This window comes from Leptosomus discolor, chromosome 4, assembly GCF_034619465.1.
Source record: "Leptosomus discolor isolate bLepDis1 chromosome 4, bLepDis1.hap2, whole genome shotgun sequence".
Lineage (NCBI taxonomy): Eukaryota > Metazoa > Chordata > Aves > Leptosomiformes > Leptosomidae > Leptosomus > Leptosomus discolor.
In genome coordinates, this window is record NC_141394.1 from 68915344 (window position 1) to 68936016 (window position 20673).

Genomic DNA, 20673 nt, shown 5'->3' on the forward strand with positions numbered 1-20673 from the left:
GCGGCAGCGGCTGCTCGGACCCCGCTACCGGTCCCCCCGCCCGCCCTGCTCCACCTGTGGCGTCTCCGCGCCCTGTCGCGGTGCCACCTTGTCGCCTGCTCTCGGGGCAGGGCCCGCCCTCCCTTCGGTGCTAGGCTTCTCTTCCGAGGCAAGCCCTGCCCCTGCCCCCCTCCTCCGTGCTGCACCGAGCCCGAGCTTTGGGCAGGCAAGGCTGAGGGAACTTGAAATGGCAGTTTCAGCAGCCACAGCGGTGCATTGCTGGGGTTGCTCTTGTGCGGTGGCAGCTGAACGTGTCTGCCTTTGCGTTGGGAGACCGGCACCTAGTGGCTTAGAGCGCCTGAATTCGCAGGTTGTTGAAGTACTTGCAAGGCTCTGTGGTGGGAGATGCACACAAAGAAAGCAGTTACCTGGCAAACAGATGCGGTTTCTTTATTTTAAAGCCTGGTGAAAGACATGGTGAGAATAAATAGGAAAAAAAGTACACTACAGTAGTCTACCATAATACAACGGGAGGCATGAATCTCAGAGTAACAGAATAAATTCAAATGTGGAGCCTTTAGAGCTCATGAGAATTGAGAATGGGAGCAACCACTTCCTTGTCATGTTTAACCCACGGTAGTTTTTCTGCTTCATTCATTAGTTAGAAGACTAGAAGTTCTAGTTTTCCTAATAGTTGGTATTTTCCTTTGATATTTACAAGTGTGCACAGGAAGAGTTTCATCTTTCTTCAAAAAAAAAAAAAAAGTAATTGAATGTAAACGTGTTGTGTGGGAATGTTACTTGTCTTCCCTTCAACCTGTTCAAAGAAGTGAGTTTTAAAAGAGACTTTACAGTTTATTAAATGAAAAAAAAAATACCATACTAACTTATCTAATGAATCAGATCCACGTGGGAAAAGTGCTTGGCTACAACAGCAACGAATATGAGATAAATAATGCTACCACAGTGCTCTCCCTTTTCAGTTTAGAGGATGAAGAAACTGAGGTTTTCCTCTAAATGCTATTGATTTTCTAGGTGTGATATTTTTGCTTTAGGATCTAATTCTTGTCGAAGTTTTCTGTTTTGGTTTTTTTTTTGTGGTTATGGAGTTCAGTTTATTGGCAGCATCGTTAGCACGTTTATTGCAGAAGCTCTTTGTTGTAAGCAAAACTTCTTTAAAATCAGTATTTCCCTCGTATCTTGCTGTATATTTACTGTGACTCACCTTTAATCATATGAATCATAGAATCATATGAATCATAGAATCACAGAATGGTTTGGGTTGGAAGGGACCTCAAAGATCATCTAGTTCCAACTCCCTGCCATGGGCAGGGACACTTGCCAGTACACCAGGTTGCTCAAGGCTCCATCCAACCTGGCCTTGAACACTGCCAGGGATGGAGCATCCACAACTTCCTTAGGCAACCTGTGCCAGTGTCTCACCACCCTCAGGGTGAAGAACTTCTTCCTTGTTTCTAGTCTAAAATGTCATTAGAGCTCACGTTGCAGGTGTAAACTGAAGTCTGTTTCCTTTGGGAGCTAAAACAAATTGTAAAAATGTTCTTTGTAGTCTAAATTAATTTTGCAATTTAATATTTAAAATTCATCTTAGCATTTTATTTCATTGTAGGTAACTTAAGTGATTTTCTAGCATGGACACTGTTGCTAGCCATAGTTGTCATCTTCTCCAGCAGCTACATGAACAGCGCATTCAGGGTCTTCTCTGTGACTGCATGCTGGTGGTAAAAGGCGTCTGCTTCAAAGCACACAAAAATGTGTTAGCTGCTTTCAGTCAATATTTCAGGTATGTGATAGAAAATTCTGCTTTTAAAGAAGTGAACTAAATGCTGTTGGTTGAGGCTTTCTCTGAGAAGGGTACTTTTTTTTCTGATAGTTGCAGACTAAGAAACTGTTAGAGTGTAAGGGAAAAGATTAAATTGTTTGTCCAGAGGTAAATCTATATCAAGTATTTAATCTAATTAAAAACCATGGCCATCCTAATTTATTTTCTGGATGCACATAGTTAACTACTATGCTGTTTGAGTTTGGCATTTTCTTGATCCTTACTTGCTTATAATGCCTCATACAATGGATTCTGGCATGGACCTCCATTCAGTATTTCATTCTGAAAAGACAACCGTTTACAAGGAGCATAGCAGAGTAAATGAACAGATAAGGGATATAATTGATGAATCAGTTCTGGATAATGTGAATTGTTTCTTCAATTATATTTTCAAAATAAAATTTGAGTATACAGGTGGTTATTGCATCTCTTTGGAACAGTTTCTCAGAGAGACAAGATCTCTGTCTAAAGTACACAGGTCGTCCGTGAAGCCAGCTGGTTTCTTTCCCCTCTGTACAGCCCTCACTGATCACCCAGATTTTGGGGGATGCTGCATCTCTCAGCTTGGTGTTTTGCATTAGTTATGAGTAAGCTGTTAATCTGGCAGTTTTTAGACCTTGCTTCTGGAAAGAAGGAAAATTATTTTTATGTTATGACCAGGGAAAAAAGATGAGAAGTTATTTTTCCTTATTCTGTTCTGGTGTTGTAATCCTGCTGATGAAATGAAATTATGCTCAAAGAATGAATTTTTGAAGTAGTTAAAAAGAACTGGGTGTTCAACTTTATAAAATTCAATAGGATATAAGGGACTAATTAATTTAGACTCTCAACCCAAACTGTTCGTAGTAGTTCTGGTTTTAATTTAGATAGTATGGGCTGGATTTATGAAAGAACTTGGATGCAGGCACTGGCTTCAAAGTAGCCTCTGCATGTCTGAAGTTTGAGCCTAGACTCTCATTTGCTTAAGATCCAGAGCTCATTGATATTATGCCCACCTTTAAACAAAACCTAATTTGGGAGTTAACCCATGGAGAAGAATCATCAAGTTCAGGGCATTTCCTAGTGTAGGAAAATAGCTGCGTAGGAGTGACCTGACCCCATTTGTGTATCCTTGTTTACTGTGGGGGCATCAGGTTAGAGACCAGGGGTTTTAATGGAAGGGTGTGAAGTTCCTGACTGAGGCAGAGTACAAGCCCACTTAATGTAGGAGTGGTTAAGCATGCAAAGACTACACCTCTGATGCTGAGAATACTTTACGTCAAATAGTAAGAAGTCTTGTGAATTCAGACACTTTAAGGGTTCAGTGTCAGTTCAGCGGGTATGGGTTAGACTGCTGGATTAGGGTTACGTACCTGCGCTCTCCGGTAGTCTTTCACTTGGTTCTCACTTAGTACCAGTAAAAAAGAACTTTTTTTGGATATGAGAGAATAGATTCAAAATAATGCCGTCCTCTTGTTTACTATTACCATCCTCTCATGTACTTATGAAGAAAGATTAATTATAAGAACTTTAGTAATGTTTACTGATAAAGTTTGATGGACAAGCTCAGTTGCCAGAAGAGAATAGTTTAGCTGACTTTGAGGTCTACTTTTTCTTTTTACCAGAAAATTTCTCGTGTCCTGTTTTATTTGCCATGATGGCAGGAGAAACATCATTCTGAGTCAACAACTTTTGCAAATAGTCCATAAATACATGACTAGACCTTATAGGTAAAGAACACTGGACAGGAAATCACAAGTATAGGGTGTGATTTCAAAATATTAAACAATAGAAAGTTAAAGTTAGATAAAGGATCATTTGCTTTGATTTATACTTTAAGTGTACTAGTGTAGGACTAATAAATAAGGCAAGTAATTGGGCAGTTTTGAGATGTTCATCTACAAAAACATGGCAATCTAGATAAGACCATATAGTGTCAATTGTTTCATACCAGGCAGTCTGTTTGAGGTGTATTTAAAAAATTATTTTTTTTTTATAAAAGTGTTTGTGAATTTTTTGTGCTTGTGTTTGAATATTTGCCTTGTTTTATCAGGACTCTCTTCCAGAATTCTTCAGGCCAGAAGAATGATGTCTTTCACTTGGACATTAAAAATGTAGGTGGCATAGGCCAGATCTTGGACTTCATGTACACCTCTCACCTGGATGTTAGCCAGGACAATGTACAAGCTATGTTGGATATTGCCCAGTGTCTCCAAGTGCAAAATGTGCTGAACATTTGCCACACCTTTTTAAAGTCTTCTACAGCTGTGGAGCAAACAGCCGGTATGCCTTGTAATAGCGTATTTTCGCTGCAGAATACTTTGGCTGCAGATACTAGCTGTGCCAATGACAGTTATGGAACAAACTTATTGCACGAATGCTCATCGGACACACAAGCTAATAAAGTCTTGTCTGACCACCATTCTCACGCATCGCAGTCTGTTAATCTTCACACACCCTCAGGTGATGTACAGAAACAACCACAAGACTCTCTAGATGGCAACTGCACAGAGCTTCCATTTAAACAACCAAATTACTATTATAAACTACGCAACTTTTACAGTAAACAGTTCTATAAGCAAAATGCTTGCTCTAATCAAGAGAGAGGAGCAGAACAATCCTTTTCGTACAACACATCTACAGAAATAAACGCGGTAGAGAATAATTCTTGTACTGTCAGTCACTCTGAGTGTATTCTGGAAACCTCTGACCATTTACCATCAAACTTTCTGGTTCAGCCTGTGACTGAAGCTGCTCCAGACCGCGATGCAGAAAGCACACTTATGCAACCCACCAAACAGATGCGGCTGAAAAAGGCAATTCACCTCAAAAAGTTAAATTTTCTAAGATCTCAGAAATCTGCAGAGCAGCCTCCTGAGCCCAAAAGAGATGACAGCAGAGTAACAGGAGTAATTGAATCTGTAAATGAAGGTACCACGGACATGACAAATGTTAGAGTTACTGATGAAAAAGAAGCTGAAGATTTAGTGAATTCTGAGAATTTTGAACAAACTGTTGAAATTGAAAGAGCTCAAGGTCCTTTGGAACAAGAAGGGCAATCACAGACTCTTCAGTCGCAGAGGCAATATACTTGCGAATTATGTGGGAAGGCTTTCAAACATCCAAGCAATTTGGAGCTCCATAAAAGGTCTCACACAGGTACAGTTATCAATAACTTGGTCTGCAGGCCAGATACTTCAGTTAAAGGGGATGTTTTGCAGTATCTCTTGATTCAGAGATGCTGGCTAAGGGTCTGCTTTCAAAAGGTTGTGGTTTTGGTTTTTTCAAAAGTGAATAATCATACAGGAATAAAGACACTAAGACTGAGTTTATCTGAGCGCGGTAGTAAAGATTTCTCCTTCATATTTGTTTATTTTGGGTTCTTTTTCAAAGACCATTGTGTGATATTTCAATTAAAATTTTATTTTTGTCTTGCATTTAGAAGAGGCATTTCTAGTCAAATGTGTTAGCTGGCCCAGAAGTCGGAGTCAGGTAACAATGACAAGCATAAATGGGTAGAAGATGATACTACAAGTGTGCTAGACAAGCTTAGTTCTCCTTGATCATATATTCATTGTAAGATACAAGTGATTGGGGCTTGGTGGTCATTTCTTTTTAACCTGTATGGAAATATGCTCTATAATTAGTTTATACTTTTTTCCTAGTGTGAATGACTTTCATTGCATTTACCTAGAGAGTGATGCTCTTGCAGACAAGTAGGCTGCAGAGTGAATGGGAATTTTGAATTATTTTACTTTGTTTTAAAAACGCACAGGTAATATTATTTTTAAACCTAGCTTGGATTTATTTCTAAGTATCTTTTTATTCTAGTGAAAAACAAGACCTAGTCTAACTTTGAATTAATTAATATGTCTGTTCAATTTAACCAGCATGTCCTATTATATTTCTACAACTTCAGATACATTTCTTTTTTTAAAAGAGTTTTTAAGAATTACCTTAGCTAGTCAAGTAACACCATTGATTCCAAGTTCTTGAGGTGGCATTGTTCCTGATTAAGCTGGTCAATCTTTTTTAAATTTTTCCCCCCTGTATTAAAAATACAAATGCATCTCTCTCAATCTTGTCAAATAAACGTCACTTTGCAGATGAGCATACGTGTATTGGTACTTTGGCAGTAAATATGAATCCCTCTTAGCAGCATTAATTCTTTTGTTAATTGATCCTTAGTATTAAGAATTTATTTTTCTTTGTTATTAGTAGAAAAATCCAGAACCTGAAAATACGAACATTTTGCATTAGCTTCCTGAAGTTTTCACTTGGTACTTTTGACTACTACTGTATGTTCACACTACTAATACTTTTTATTTTGGTCTCCTGTGAAAGAGGTGCATATGTCTTTTACCTAGATCCTCTCTTTGCCTTGTATTTTTTTAAATCTATTATGTGATTTGAGCTGACATCATCAGGTGTATTGTAGTATCTTAGAAATTTCAGGAAAATAGGTGATCAGATAGAAGATAGAGCATCTAGAGAAGTCCCAACTGAGGGAGAGACTCTGAAGTCAGTAACATGTGAGTTTGTGCTAGAGAATCTATGTGAGAGACCCCAATTATGAGAAACTGGTCAGAATTTGCCTTTCCTTAGACTTCTCAGTCATTGGAAGAAAACTGGATTTTGTGAGTTCTGGTGCCCATTAAACTACTTGTGTGTTGCCCGAGTGGTAGACTTAATTGTTGTATATTTCTGAGTCTCCTAAACTTAAATGCTTACAAGTGTAGGAAATGGAAAAAGAGGAGAAGGGTTGCAGTAGCTTTGCACAGTTATTTATGTGTGTTGCAATTAATTTATTTGTTCTTATTTGATGTCTGTCTATTTACACGTGCTTCCTTCCACTCAAGATCTGGTAGATGTTTCACCTTCTGTCTGATATCAACTAGCTTCATACATTGTGTAAGAAAAGTGATCCTAGACTTCTTGTTGCTGTCCTTCTGTACGAGTCTGAGTGTACACTGGAATCACGAATTGCATGCGGCTTCTCATACGCTGTGTTCTTCCAATAGTTTAAAAAAAGTTCCAGACCTCAGTGCTACTCAGTGTGGCTTTAACGTTCTTCTATAAAGGTGCTAAACTGACAAAGTTTAAGAACGTAAGTTTAACAAAAAATAAGCACATCAAAGAAGGATGGAAAAACTGACTAGATAGGCCTGTTTGCTTGCCTGTTACTTGGGTCATGTTAATTTGTTTTTAAATACCCAACTAGTGCAAAAAGAGTATTGCAGTGGATAGTGAGTAGGATGTTAATATAGGAAGGATCTGTAGCTGAAGGTACAGGGCACATCTGTATCAGTATTAAGTGTACTGGTAGTTAAGTAATGTAAATGTATGCTAAAAACCATTTCTGTTCATGTGCCACTTCAGAAAGTATAGCAAATTGCTAGCTACTCCATTTTAGTTAAAAACATTCATTTTCTAGAACTAAGCTAAAGCGTTAGCAAGCATTTAAGTATTACAGTGCTTACTGAAAGTCTGCCAAATCTGGCTTCACTGCAGAGATGAAGGAAGCAAGTTACCAAAATGGACTTTTCACACTGGCAAGCCAGTTTTTAACCTACAAATGACAACTCTTTCAACACAAGTGCTAGGGCGGCCTGGTTGTCGAGAAAAAACACATGTGAAATTCTCTGTCCCTGAACAGTAGGAACTACCAAAGAGTTCACAGGTTGCAGTGATGACTTTTCTGTGCGAAGGACAGGCATATGGTGTTCAACACAAGTCATTGTATTGGGCTGTCTAGCTGTTTTAATTGTATTGCTAGCGGATATTTAAAGGAAACAGAGCTTACTGCATTGACTTTAAGATTGATTTTGACCTGACAGAATGTTATAATATGTTTTTTATTAGATTTACCTGTCTGAAAAAAAGGAAGCAAGTATCTCCCTCTTACACAGTTCTTACCTGTCCAGGAACATCCAGTGTTTTGTTTTTTTAAAAAATATTTTCAGGAAACATCTCAAAAAAGAAACCCAACCATATGGAAAGAACTCTTGGCAGGATGAAATACAACAGGAGCAGAGTTACACTGTCATGTAATACACTGTTGATCCTCCAGCTTTTCATTCTGAGCTTTGCTTGAGCAAGTTGCCAGTGTTCCATGCCTTAGTGGATCCTGCTTCTCACCTTTGTGATCTCTTCAGGAACACTGGTTCTGCCTTCATGCGTTTCTCCTCTGGAGCTGATACATCACTGCAGTGTTGAACAAGAAGGATGCACCAGAAGATAGAAAACACAAGGCAGTCCAAGGGTTCAAAAGTCCCCTGGATGTTTGTTTAAACGTTATCTTAATTGTAGTTCAGTTACTGCTTTCCCCCAGATTTTCTCTATAGCTGTTGATCCAGCTGTGGTCTTTGAGAAGATTAGTGTTCTCAGATAAGGTTTTTGGTTTGGAATTTAGTGACAGTCATAGAATAGTTTAGATTAGAATGGACCTCTGGAGGTCATCTAGTCCAATCCTCTGCTCAAGGCAGGTCAAATTAGATGGGGTTGTTTTGCTCATGACCTCATGTAGCCAAATTTTGGCTATCTACAAGAACAGATCTTCCAAAACCTCTCCAGGCAACCAGTTCCAGTCTTTGACCACCCTTATGGGGTAAAAGATTCTTTTCCTGTACCTAATTGGAATTTCTCATGATCTAACTTGTGTCTGTCGCCTTTTGTTCTGTCAAGACTGTACCTTCAAGAACCTGGCCGCATCTATCTTCCCATTGCATGTAGACAGCAGTAAGGTTTCCTGTTTGCCTTCTCCAGGCTCCAGATGTGGTCTCACCAGTGACAGGCAGAGAAGAATCATCTCTGGCTCTCTAGCTGCACTCTTACTACTACGCCCTGGGAAGCAATTAGCTTCACTTTACCTGAGGGATGCTACAACACTATAAGTAATGTAGTATTTCTGCTAGAATTTATTCTTGGAATAGGCTACTTGATATGCCTGGTGGTTTGGAGTTTTATGCAGGTGCAGAGTTGTTCTCCAAAAACTAATTTGATGTTTCTTTTCAAACAAAACTTTTTTGTTTTATCTTTATCGAGGGGGAAAAATACTCCAACTCTTTGTACCTCAGTACAGATATAATAAGGCTGCATACAGTCTTGAGAAATTTGAGCCTCTCCCACTCTAGTTATTTCGGGGTTGATTTCTGTTCAGATGATAGCTTTTTTGTCAACGCTAACTTTTTTTTTGGTGTAATTTCTGCAGAAATTGCTACTAGTTTTTTTTTTATCCTCCATTTCAAATTACCTTGATGCTTTTATGGTTGACAGAAGCATTCCCAGTTGCCACAGATCTGGCTCCCTGTTGGTTTCATTTACATTTGTGCTGTCAGTACCAGAATTTTTAGGATTTTGCAAATACAGAGCTGTAATGAAATCAAGCCTCAGTGCTTTTATAGTGTTACTGGTTTCATAATTTTTATCTTTAATTGAATAAAAGCTTTCTTGAAACTGCTGTAAGATTTCCATTCTTCATGAAGTAGAAAAAGTGGATATAGCCTCAAGTTGTCAGAATAACTGCAAGATTGCTGTCTGTAAGGCCACATAACTGTGTATGTTTACTCTGTGCTTTAAAATCTAAGAGAACTGCATTTAGTCCTTGTTACTGAAATACGTTGAAAGAACATCACCTGTATTTGGCAGCAGGGAAGGAAAATGGAACCTCAGCACCTGGATATTGTAGATGTTGCCTGTAACACTTCCAAGGGTGGAGGAAGAATATTGGTGTAGAGAATACTTGCTGGAAGAGAAAGCTACAAATAGCCTTCTCTTAATCATCGTTAAAAAAGTAAATAAAAGTCTTTAGACAGATTTTGAATCAGCACCAAGATGAAGCAGAGTGTAAGATCTTTTTCTGTCTGGAAATATCTGCATTCAAAATTGCAAGGATTTATGCTAATTTCCTTCCCCATACCTGTGGGCCAGAGTATACATGTCCTTTTAATGTGAAAATATCATTAGAAGTCTGACTGTCATTGAGTTCAGTGGTATTTGAGCACTATTAATTGTTGTAAAAATTCTAGAAGATGCACAGAGGTTTTTATCAACAGCGTAAAAACTAGGAAACCAAGAACTAAGCAGAGACCAAAGAAATTACAAAATACTGTAGAGGAGAAAAAGTGATTAGAAAAAGGTATTTGTCTCAAATTGACAGGTAAAGAATCGAAGTGTTGGGCAGTCACATTCTAGATTGAGAGTCGACTTATTTTGAAAAGCTAAAGTGGGCTGCACTAGTTTTCTACTAAAGCTTCTCATATTGTTTTAGAGACTCAGGAATACTAGTTTTATATGTGTAAATTCAGAATTTTGTGGCAAAATATTTGAGTTAATTATCAGCTACTTTTATATAAGATGAGAATTTGAAGGCAAATGTGTATTTGTTGGAAGTGAATGGCTACGTGGTGGTCAGAAAGGGGTGGTACACACTGAACAGAGAAAACTGAATCCTTCCAAATTAGTTTTTCTGCATTCCTTGTTCTTTTTAAGAGTGGGCCTTTGTGTGTACAAGTGGAAAAACTGGTGCACCTCCCATAGCTTTTGTTGTTGTTGCAGGACCTCGTCATCTGTTCTGTTCTTCCTGGAGGTATGGTACCCCTTTCCTTTGTGGGGGGAAAAAAAAAGGTATTTTAAAAAAAGTTACAAAACACTCCCATTCGTATAAAACCTCTTCTACCTACTTGTTGTGAAAGATAAATGCTGTTTCTTAACAAGTCTGCCTTACAAGCTTAATGGTAAATGCTTTAATTCCCTCTTGAATTTCCCCTTAAATATATGGGTAAGTGTCCTTTGGGGGATATTTTTACTCTTACGTTACATGTTTTAAAAGGAAGCATACCAATTTAAAACATTTGTATTCTGTTGCAACTATTAGAAGTTCTATGTTCTGTTTCTTCTCCTTTTAGGTGAGAAACCTTTTGAATGTAACATTTGTGGGAAACACTTCTCACAGGTGGGAATATTTTATATTATGGTACTTACACTTGAAAATGAAATGCATCTATGTGTTGATTCTAAAAAACTTGGTTTTAAGTCTGTAGATAAGATACTTTTTGTTCAAAGACGGACTTCACTTTAGGGATAAAATACTAAAATGTCTTATTTGAAAATAACACGTTACATGTTTTAGATTTCTTTGATACGTTTTGTACCTTTGATTCTGTCTGCTCTCAGTAGATGTGTTATGTACTTTACCTTCAAGTGAATGTTTAACTCTACAGAGCTACAGCTGTATTTGAAATACAGAGAACGTTCATTCTCAGACTGTTCTTTTGCCTTATGCTTAGGGGTATGTTGTCAATAGCATTTTTACAGTGTCTGAAAAAAATACAGGTTAGAAGTTTATGTGATATTGTATTCACAATACAGTTTCATATCCCTGCATGGCATAAATTACTAAGCAGATTTTTTTGAGTCAGATAAAAAAAATCATATCCATATAGTTTGGCTCAGTTCCCTTCTGTGAAGAACAGCAGCACAGTCTGTCTGACGTGACAAAACTCAGCTATGATTTAAAAGAAAAATCTTGTGAAATTCTCTACTTACGTACAGGGCCTAAGCTTTAGCTGTCTTAATTTGCCCTTCAATGCTTGATTCCTGTTCTGGGTGCAACAATTAATTTGTATTTCTACAAATTTGGTGCCTAGTTGTCTCGCGTTTCCAAAATGTCTGTTTTTCTGTTTTCTTGATTGGAGTGTGTGCACCTAAGCACAGGAGACAATAGGTGCATATTTTTATACTAAGATTAAATAATAATTATCATCAAATAACTTTAATCTTTCTTATGGGTCCTGGTTTAAGTGTTAGAATTATGTGGTCTTTGTCTACCTACCCACCAGTGGTTGCACTTCTCTTGCTCCAGTTTTGTAATGCACCAGTGGGACTTCTTTGACCCATGAATCTGATGCAATTGCATCCTCCACTCTGTTACTAAATATGAATAAGTTCACTGCATCCAGTCAACAATAGTGGTTCATCACGCTTATCAAGCCATTTTGACCAACGTTGGGTCTGCTTATTAGGCAAAGAAAGTACATTTTTCATTCATTTTGATGGCTGAACTTCTGGTTATTAAAAGAAAAACAGTGGATATTTCCAAATTCCATTAAAAGTACTTCTGGCAAATGGAGTGGTATTCTGTACCATTACTGTGGGGGAAGAGGGTATAAAAAAGCTTCACACAGTCAGCGTATGACAGGCATGACAGACTCCTCATGCAACACGCATTGCTCCTCGTTAATTAACAACAAACAAACAAAAACCCCAACAAAACTGGAAATGTCTGCCTTTTAATTCAACACTCTTAAACAGCTTCCCTCCCCTTCCTTCCTCATTACCTCACTTGCCTGAAGGTAAAGGTAGATACGTATTGATGGACAACCCCTACACATCCAGAATATGAGCCATAGCATTCAGGTTGTGTGCCGCTGTTTTCTCTGGTCATAAAAGGGAACTTGCTTACTTCTGAGGTACTTGCTTTTGAAGTGTGCAAGTAAGTGAGATTCCACATACCAGAAGGTGCCAGGATAATTACTATCTACTGTCTGCTTAAAAGACCATCTCTGATCTTGTTCTTGATCTTCTCAGTCTGCAGGCACAGAAATAGTAACACTTTTCTTATTTAAGCTTTCATGTTCTGTGCTTTTGAGACAGTGCAGTTGTTGTGCCTGGTACTATTTCTGCTCCTGCTGAATGTAACTGGTGTTCCATGTATTGGAATGTGAAACAGAAGATGAAGGAAGTAGGGAAAATTTGACGTAGGAACTCATAGTCTGGAACAAATAATCATAAATGTACTTGATTTTTGGAGAAAAAGGTTCCTTTTGTACTTCCAAGCCTGGCTCTTCCCTTACTGCGAGTACATAGCCTGTTGCTACATAGTCCTTCTCTGGCTCGTGATCCAGGGTATTATGTTTTACCTCCTCCTGCAGAGCTGCTTTTGGGTGACCATATGCATTAGTTCCTTCACTTTAAAAGCATGCCAGTTACAAATGGACTAAGTCTAGCATCTCTCTGTAGTCTCAACATTTGTGAGGGGTGCTATGCAACCAGTATCAGTAAGAGGGTTCTTCAGAGAATATATTTTTCTTTCACTGAAATGCCAGCAAAAGGAGGGCATGTTACGCCTTAACCAGCATTGTGTACCACTTTAAAAGCTTAGGAAGGATGCAAGTTACTGATGTTTTTACCTTTTTTGTCTCAGCACAGTTAGTAACAAGCTTTTGCCCTCATTAGGAGGAAGTGTCATAGGTTTGTAATGAAATGGATCTGCCTTCTGCTTTCTGTAAAATATTTTTATTCTGGCTAAAAATGCTTGTATGAGAACTATTTCAGAATAATTGTTGCACTTCAAATTCACCCTCTGTCTTCATCCAGAATAACTTTCAAATGCCTATGATGGAGTTTGTTTTGTGATGTGGATAGAGGTAAAGGTTCTGTTGTTCGTATGTTCCTCTCAATTGCACATCTGCATCAGATCCCTTGTCTTTGCAAAGCACAAGTTGTCCCTGGAGAAGTCAGTGTAGTCTTCTGCTTCCTTAGAAATAGATGCCTAATGCCTCTCTTTGAATGGATTTCAGTATTACAGAGTTTGGCCTGAGAGAACAGTGGTTCAGTCATACAGTTATCTGAAAAACTTTAGAGGGTTTACAGAAAGCTCTCTCAGGGTTCAAACAGTGATGCATTTAATTTTGTCCTCTGTGTCTGTTTGCGTGTGTCTGCAATACTTTAGTTCTGGTGTATTATAAGCTTTCATTACAGTGGTTGATCGTACAGGTAATTTATTATGTCAAGGAGTCGGAAGAAGTTACTGACAGTGACAGGTCTTATTTTTGTTGTTTTGCTGTGACTAAGGAGGACATGATAATCTTTTCATCCCTAGTTTTCTTTCCTGATTGGAAGGACTTTATGTTCCTTCAGTGTACTTAGAGAAAACCAGGCAGTTATCCATCATAGAGAATGGAAGGGTTAAAAACTGACCATGGAAGTATGCATGATTTATGGAACATCTGCAGCTCTTCTGTCCAGACTAGCTGCATATTTGAGAATGGGACTCAGTGGAATAGCCATTCAGAACACCAGGGGCTTTAAAAACATTAAGAAAAAAAGTTGAAATGAGTAAGATGGTTTTGTCTAGTCACTATCTGGTTTGCCTGCTAGTCTAGCATGATTTTTACAGGATTGGGAGAGGAAAGATAAGTAATAAAAATTAGATACCAGTGATGCCATTTGTTCATTTCTGTACTTCCTGTTCTCTTTTCTTTTGATAGGAGTAAATATTTACAGGTTTGGACCACTTGGCTCCCAGTATTTTATGGATTGAAAAACATTTACCCTATTCTTTTCTTTTTAACCTCCTGGTAGGTGAATTCAGACATCCTGATGTAACCATATTTTATTTGTGGGACAGGGAAATGAGAGTAACATGAACCATATTCCTAGTAAGTTTTCTTCTTCACTACCATCTAGATAATGTAATTTTCATTTATAATTGGATCTGGTTTTCAACTATAGGTCTTAATTTTTCCTTAACATTTGATTCCAGGCTTCTTTTTTATAGGTTTTTTTCCTGTTCTTGTCAATGTATGTTTGCATACACAAGCAATTTGATCTGGAAGTACCTGGTAGTCTGTCTTTACTAGATAAGAATGCTTGAGTTCATACATGCTTTGGAGTCTTCACTGCCTTAGGATTAGGAATAAAGCGCCAGTCTCATGGTTCCCATCATTGTCTTTTTATCTGTATACAGCAGGCTAGCTGGATTTAACTGTTTAAATTACTCTCCCCTCAGGCAGGTAATCTTCAGACACATTTACGTCGACATTCTGGTGAAAAGCCGTACATTTGTGAAATCTGTGGGAAAAGGTGAGTAGAATTGTTCATCTCAGTAAAGTTAACATAAAACTTGTTCTTTTCTTTAATCTTCATGATAAACAAAGGGCCAAGAGCGAAGGCAGCACGCTGCGCAATTTTGTTTAGAAGACGTTGGATGTAAATGTGTGCTGATGGGATTAAAATACAGAAATGTCTGCAAGTGTCTTGTTGCGAGTCTCAGTAATAAGATCAGCATCTCACCACATATATAGGCCGTGATCTTACTTAATTCTTTGTGTATTGGTATCTTTAGTTAAGGATATACTGTTGTGTGTATTTTGAACAATGTGAGTCACAATAAATCATGCAATTTTGTACCTTTCCCTCACTTTTTTTTTTTTCATTATTTGGCCATATAATTTTTGTTACATTTTACGAAGTATGGGAAACTTGACAAATTTAAGCAAAGCATTAAATACTTCTGCCTTCAGCTAACAGGTAACAGAAAATACACTAATTTAGGAGTAGCATTCATACTTAAACTAAGTTAAATGCAGAATAAATTAGTAACATTAATGGTGAAAAGGAGGTTTTTGGGCTTTCTCCTAGTATAAATTTAATTGGACATTGCCAGCTTCAAAATTTTTTTTTTTTTCTTAAATGCATCCATTTATCTGTGTTTTAGATTTTAATCTTTGTTCAGAACATCAGGCATTCTTTAGAGTAGATTTCAACTTGGTACTCAGTTTAGGAGAATAAGGTTCTTATAAAGGGTTTCTGTATTCTCTTACAGATTTGCTGCTTCAGGTGATGTTCAGCGTCATATTATTATTCATTCTGGAGAAAAGCCTCACCTGTGTGATATCTGTGGCAGAGGTATGCAAGAACCAAAGTTTCTGCCTCTGAGTTTTTTTGACTGAAATGTGAGGAGTCATTTTGATCGCAGTGTCTGTCATATTTTTCTAGGATTCAGTAACTTCAGTAACTTAAAGGAGCACAAAAAGACCCATACAGCAGATAAAGTATTCACCTGTGATGAGTGTGGGAAGTCATTCAACATGCAACGAAAATTAGTAAAGCACAGAATTAGGCATACTGGAGAGAGACCATACAGCTGTTCAGCATGTGGTAAGACTTACTGTGCATAGCTTGGTGTGCCCTTGCTTTTTAAATGATAAGTAAAAGTTCTGATGTCAGCAGAATAACGATTAACCAAAATGATTTTAAATTGAAATAATATGTTTCGAAAGTTCTTCACAAAGCCTTCTGTCTTGCGTACTTTCAGTATAGTCCTTCCCGATGGAAAGGTAGGTTTGGCATCACTTGGCTATTGATGGAGTCTTTTTCTTTCTTTTTCTTTTTCTTTCTTTCTGTCTGTCTGTCTCTCCTCCCCCCTGCCCCTGTTGAATACTGCTGAGATGTAACTGCATTCAGCCATGGCGTTTGATAATAACCTTTTGCTACTTTGCTTCAGCCTCTGGAATAAAATCAAAACTTGATCAATGCTTCATACCAGAGAACGCCCATTTTCTGGATAGGTCATACTTCCAGGTGGTCTGAAAATGGCTTTGATCAATGATTTATCCTTGTGTAACTTAGTTCTCAGAGTTTGCATTGTCTGTCTTTATCTCACGTGTTACTTAGCATCCTGCATACTGCTTACTTTTCTGCCCTTAAGTGCTACTTTGGTATAATTTCTTTCATGTTCCGAGGAACCAGCTTTGGAGGAAGGTAGCTCCATATGATAATGTCCAGCTGCAGCATGTTTTATTTGTAATGTCGTGAGGCACAAGAAGAGCTGATGTTATGAGGAGGTCTGGCATCAGAAGGAAGAAATACAGACAATACAGGATACGAAACTAAAACAGCTGTGTTGCTGTCATTAAAATAGGCTTATTTTAATCTTGTCTTGTGGTCTTTTGATTATTTTTCATTTTACCCAGGTCATCTTGTACTGAGAAGGCAAAAATTTTGCAAAGAGGGTCTGATCAAGCATTAAGAAATCATTCACATTATGCAAAAAATCCACATGCATTATTCCAGTATTTTGTAGTCTTGCTGTTACTGTTTAATGGCTTTTCTGAAGAGAAATCTGGGCAGTAGAATAAAAAGTATGATGCTAAAAATTGAGACTGCAGTTTTACTGGGCTTTCAGAAAATACAGTTTATTACAGTTGGCATCTGACCACACAAAATAATCTTTAACCTAGGGAAAATGTGATAAAATCACAAATAGGTACTGGCTTATTTGTACTGTCTTAAAGAATGTGAGGTGTCTGAATCATGTAGCAATTCTGGAAATTAATGCTCTCCTGTTCTGCTTGTTCTTCTACACTTTGCCTTGGTTCAGCCCACAGTATGGTAATTGAGCTTATTTCAGCCTGTGGTTCTGAAAATAGGCACACGGTTGAATATTTTATTGTGTTCTAATATTTACAGCAATAAGAAATTACAGTTTTGACACATTCTCTGGCTAGAATGTAAAAAATGGACTGCTGCATTACGTTAGGTCAAAGTTAACCAAGAAGCTAACTTTGCCAGCACATTAAGAATAATTCCTTGGTCATGAACAAACCGTTACTTTCTATGATGCAGTTCTCTCTGGAAGACTAGATTTAGAAGCTTATCAGCATATTGTTTTTCTAGACAGACAAATTAAATTGATTATTTCAAAAATTTTTTCCTTCACGAAGATTGATACAAACTGAGAGCACTCGCAGCTTTCAGATACTAATGGATATTCTCGTCTCTGGAGACAAAAACTAAAGTACTGGGAAACACCAAGTTAGAAAATTAGATCAAGAAGAAGAAACAAGTCATTGAATTGTAAAAATAGATGTAACTTGTTTGAACCTGTTCTAGATAAAGAAAGTACCACGATTGGGACGTACTGTACCTTATCACTTGATATTTTCTCTAATTAAAACATGTTTATGCACTTGCGTTAAGAACAAAACCTTAACCTATCACTTCTGTCTTGCAGGGAAATGTTTTGCAGGCTCTGGTGACCTGCGTAGACATGTGAGGACTCATACAGGAGAAAAACCCTATACCTGTGAAACTTGTAACAAGTGCTTCACTCGCTCTGCTGTTCTGCGGCGGCATAAGAAAATGCACTGTAAAGCCACCGACGAAGGTCCGAACACACTGGATGAATTTACTCAAGGGATTGAAGCTTCTGACCTTGACAAATCTCAGAGTTCTGACTCTTTTGGCCAAGAAATGTCTGTCACATTATTACCGGTGTCCGTTAAATTTCCCATTCGTCCAACTGCAAATTCAACTGAGTTTGATAGTTCTGTGGATTCTTACTGTAAGTTGCGCTCCATGATTCAACACCATGACTCAGCAAACCAGCAGAAGCTGAATGTGGATTCTGCTAAACTCCCCAAACCTCAGACACAGCAAACTCCTCCCCCACCACCCTATGCTTATGCAGATGTAGATGTGTCTTCTGCAGAAGAACCTTTACAGTCTGATAGTATTCCCATGATTCGTTCCTCTATGGTTAGCTTGGACAGTCATTGTCACGACCCACTAGGCAGCCGAACATCATCTGCTGCGTACAAGAATAACGAAGGACCGTTCTTCTCCAGCATGACCCTCTGGGGTTTGGCTATGAAGACCTTGCAGAACGAAAGCGAATTGGAACAATGAGGGCTCAGGTGACTGTATCAAAACATCTTAGAGGCATTTCTTGCTAAAGTGATTGTGATTGCACTGTAGTATAGAGAGATCAGAGCTAGTCTTTAAATCAGCTGCCTTGGATACTGGTAGAAATGGAGATACGCATGCCCAGAGCCCAGCGTAGGCTGCCTTTACGCTGCTTCCCAGCAAAGTTCAGATCTAGTTTCTGGGACCTTTGTTGTTCTGTGACCGCACTGTGTAGCTCATGTGTTGCCATGATTTACTAAAATTTGCCATTTACTAAATTTACCATTTTACTTGGTATTTTTTACCTGATAACAGAGGAAAGGATGGCCCAGTGCCTAATTCATGACGTGGGTGCAATTCCAAGTATGGGTCATCAGAGCTGTGTAAGGGTGTAGATAAGAAAAGAGGAAAATACTTAACAAATCCCTAGTGGACCTGAGTTTCAGTAGTGGCTTTCTTACCAGTAGGATCATTGGTTTACATGACTTGAGTATTGTGATATTAAATTTAAATGTTAAATACTGGACAATATTTGTGATAGTGCAAAGTAACTGTATATCTAGAAACTTTATTTTTTTACAATAAAAGCTTTTTTTAGTATTTTATAAACTATTTTGCACAGCAGATTATTTGTACAATGAAGACCAAGATCAGGAAATGTGAATAAAGGGAAGTTATTTTACATTGTATCTTAATTGCTCAGTGTTTCATCTTTTTATGAAAGGTTTTTAATACGTAATTCCATCTATTCCCGGTGTCTTTACAATGCTAATGGGGATACCACTGCAAGAAGAGCTGCACTACGAAATAAGTGCAATCAATACACCAGTAGATTGTCTTGCATTTCAGTCAATTAGTGTAAAACATTGGCTAATCAATGGAATGAACAGGCTGTTACAGGACAGAAACTTTGCTTAGAGGCCTTTTTCTGCTCTGATGCTTCGAATGGTTGCTTTCATTTCCAGTATAGATCTGTTGCTACATTTCAAACCGCTCGCTGTGGTCACGCGAGTTTTACTGACCTAACTTTTTCCAGCCCGTCAAAAAGTTTTAGCAGTGTGTTGTGAAGCCTGATGTTAAAACATTCCTTAGATACTGTAGCTTCTGAAATGACAATATCCTTGTACTAACCTTGTTTCTGAAGTTCATTCACAGGCTGGAAAGTCTGTTTGAAGTGCATACTTCTTATTTCCTATAAGGAGTCTCAATGTTTGTAGGCTGAGAAGTAGATTTCAGTGTTTTGCAACAGCTAACAAGATCTGATATCGCTGCTATTTTAATAACACTGCAGTTCCTCTGCTGAAAAGATCTCGTTAGTGTAAAACTAATTGCTGGAACTCTCTAGTAATTAATATGTAATGTCACATTTTTGTGGCAGTAGAAAATACGTTGTCCCTTGTATCCCACTAAAGCACAAAGATTCAGATCTATTATGATTGTCTGGTTCTTGGTAGAACAAGAATTAGTTTTGCTAGAACAGGAATGTGGACCACAAGTGACTTACAATCCACTGCTTGCATTCTGTGGAAGTTCAGTATTTGGAAATACAGTATTTTTTCCATTTTTTAAGGTCACCTTTTTTCCCCCACCTCACCACTTTTTTCCCCCCAGGGATTCAAACTAGCTGTTAGTTTGTTGTTGTGTGAACACCACGCGTTACAGTTTGTGGCTTCCCTTCCTTTCCTTGGGCCCTGCACCTCCCTGTTTTTAACTTTCAACCTGAGCTGAAATGAGAAAGATGATATTGCTGGCCAGAGCATAGAACTCCTTACAACAAAAGGGGCAGAACATCACACTGTGTATGTAAGCCTTGAGAGACACAAATTTCTCTCAATCATTTAATGTTATGAAAACCTTTTTTTCACTACATTAACAGGCCAGTTAAAAAAAAAAAAAAAAAATCCAGATGCACTGGACAGCAAATTGGGAATTTTTTTCACCTTTCTTTTCTTGTAGTGTACATATAGTAGGAAACTCTAAAACATCTATGTTTTTCCAGCCAGTGAAGTCAAAACAGAGCAGCTTTTGCAGTGCCTGATTTTAAAAATAGGACGTAGCCAGCAGAAGACAGTCCCACACAGGATTTAGCAGGGAACACTCTGTGTATTTGAACCTTTATCTCTTCTCTCATTCATTTTCTTTTACATTGTTTGCCGGCGAACACTGCAGATCTTTGTGGAACTCATCCGTATGTTGTTCACCACTCCCTGTGTTATGGTTCTGTCCCTGGCCACGTGTGCTCACGCTCGCTCACTCTGCTTTCCTTGCACTAGTGCCTGAGGCAAAATGTGGGTATCTGCCAGTCACTGGCTCTGTAGCCTTCCCCTTGTCAGAAAATATTTAGATTTATTTATCTCAAGAGGAAATAGGAATTTGATTCTGTTCCCATGAGGATTCTCTTGCTT

The 20673-nt window shown here is 38.1% G+C and overlaps 1 protein-coding gene across 1 annotated transcript; it reads left to right on the plus strand.

The window, feature by feature from the left end:
• Nucleotides 1-423: 423 nt before the first annotated feature.
• ZBTB49 (zinc finger and BTB domain containing 49) lies at nucleotides 424-18957 on the plus strand. Its single transcript, XM_009954242.2, has 8 exons — nucleotides 424-456; nucleotides 1610-1783; nucleotides 3855-4960; nucleotides 10708-10754; nucleotides 14592-14665; nucleotides 15408-15490; nucleotides 15581-15742; nucleotides 17598-18957. Exons 2-8 carry the CDS (start codon nucleotides 1632-1634, stop codon nucleotides 18269-18271), a joined length of 2298 nt encoding a protein of 765 aa, XP_009952544.2. The 5' UTR covers nucleotides 424-456; nucleotides 1610-1631; the 3' UTR covers nucleotides 18272-18957.
• The last annotated feature ends 1716 nt before the right edge of the window (nucleotides 18958-20673 follow it).

Coding starts and splice junctions, on each gene's coding strand:
- ZBTB49 (XM_009954242.2), top strand. CDS start 1,632: ATGGACACTGTTGCTAGCCATAGTTGTCATCTTCTCCAGCAGCTACAT. Junction 1,784..3,854: donor GCTTTCAGTCAATATTTCAG/GTATGTGATAGA, acceptor TTGTTTTATCAG/GACTCTCTTCCAGAATTCTT. Junction 10,755..14,591: donor GTGGGAAACACTTCTCACAG/GTGGGAATATTT, acceptor CTCTCCCCTCAG/GCAGGTAATCTTCAGACACA.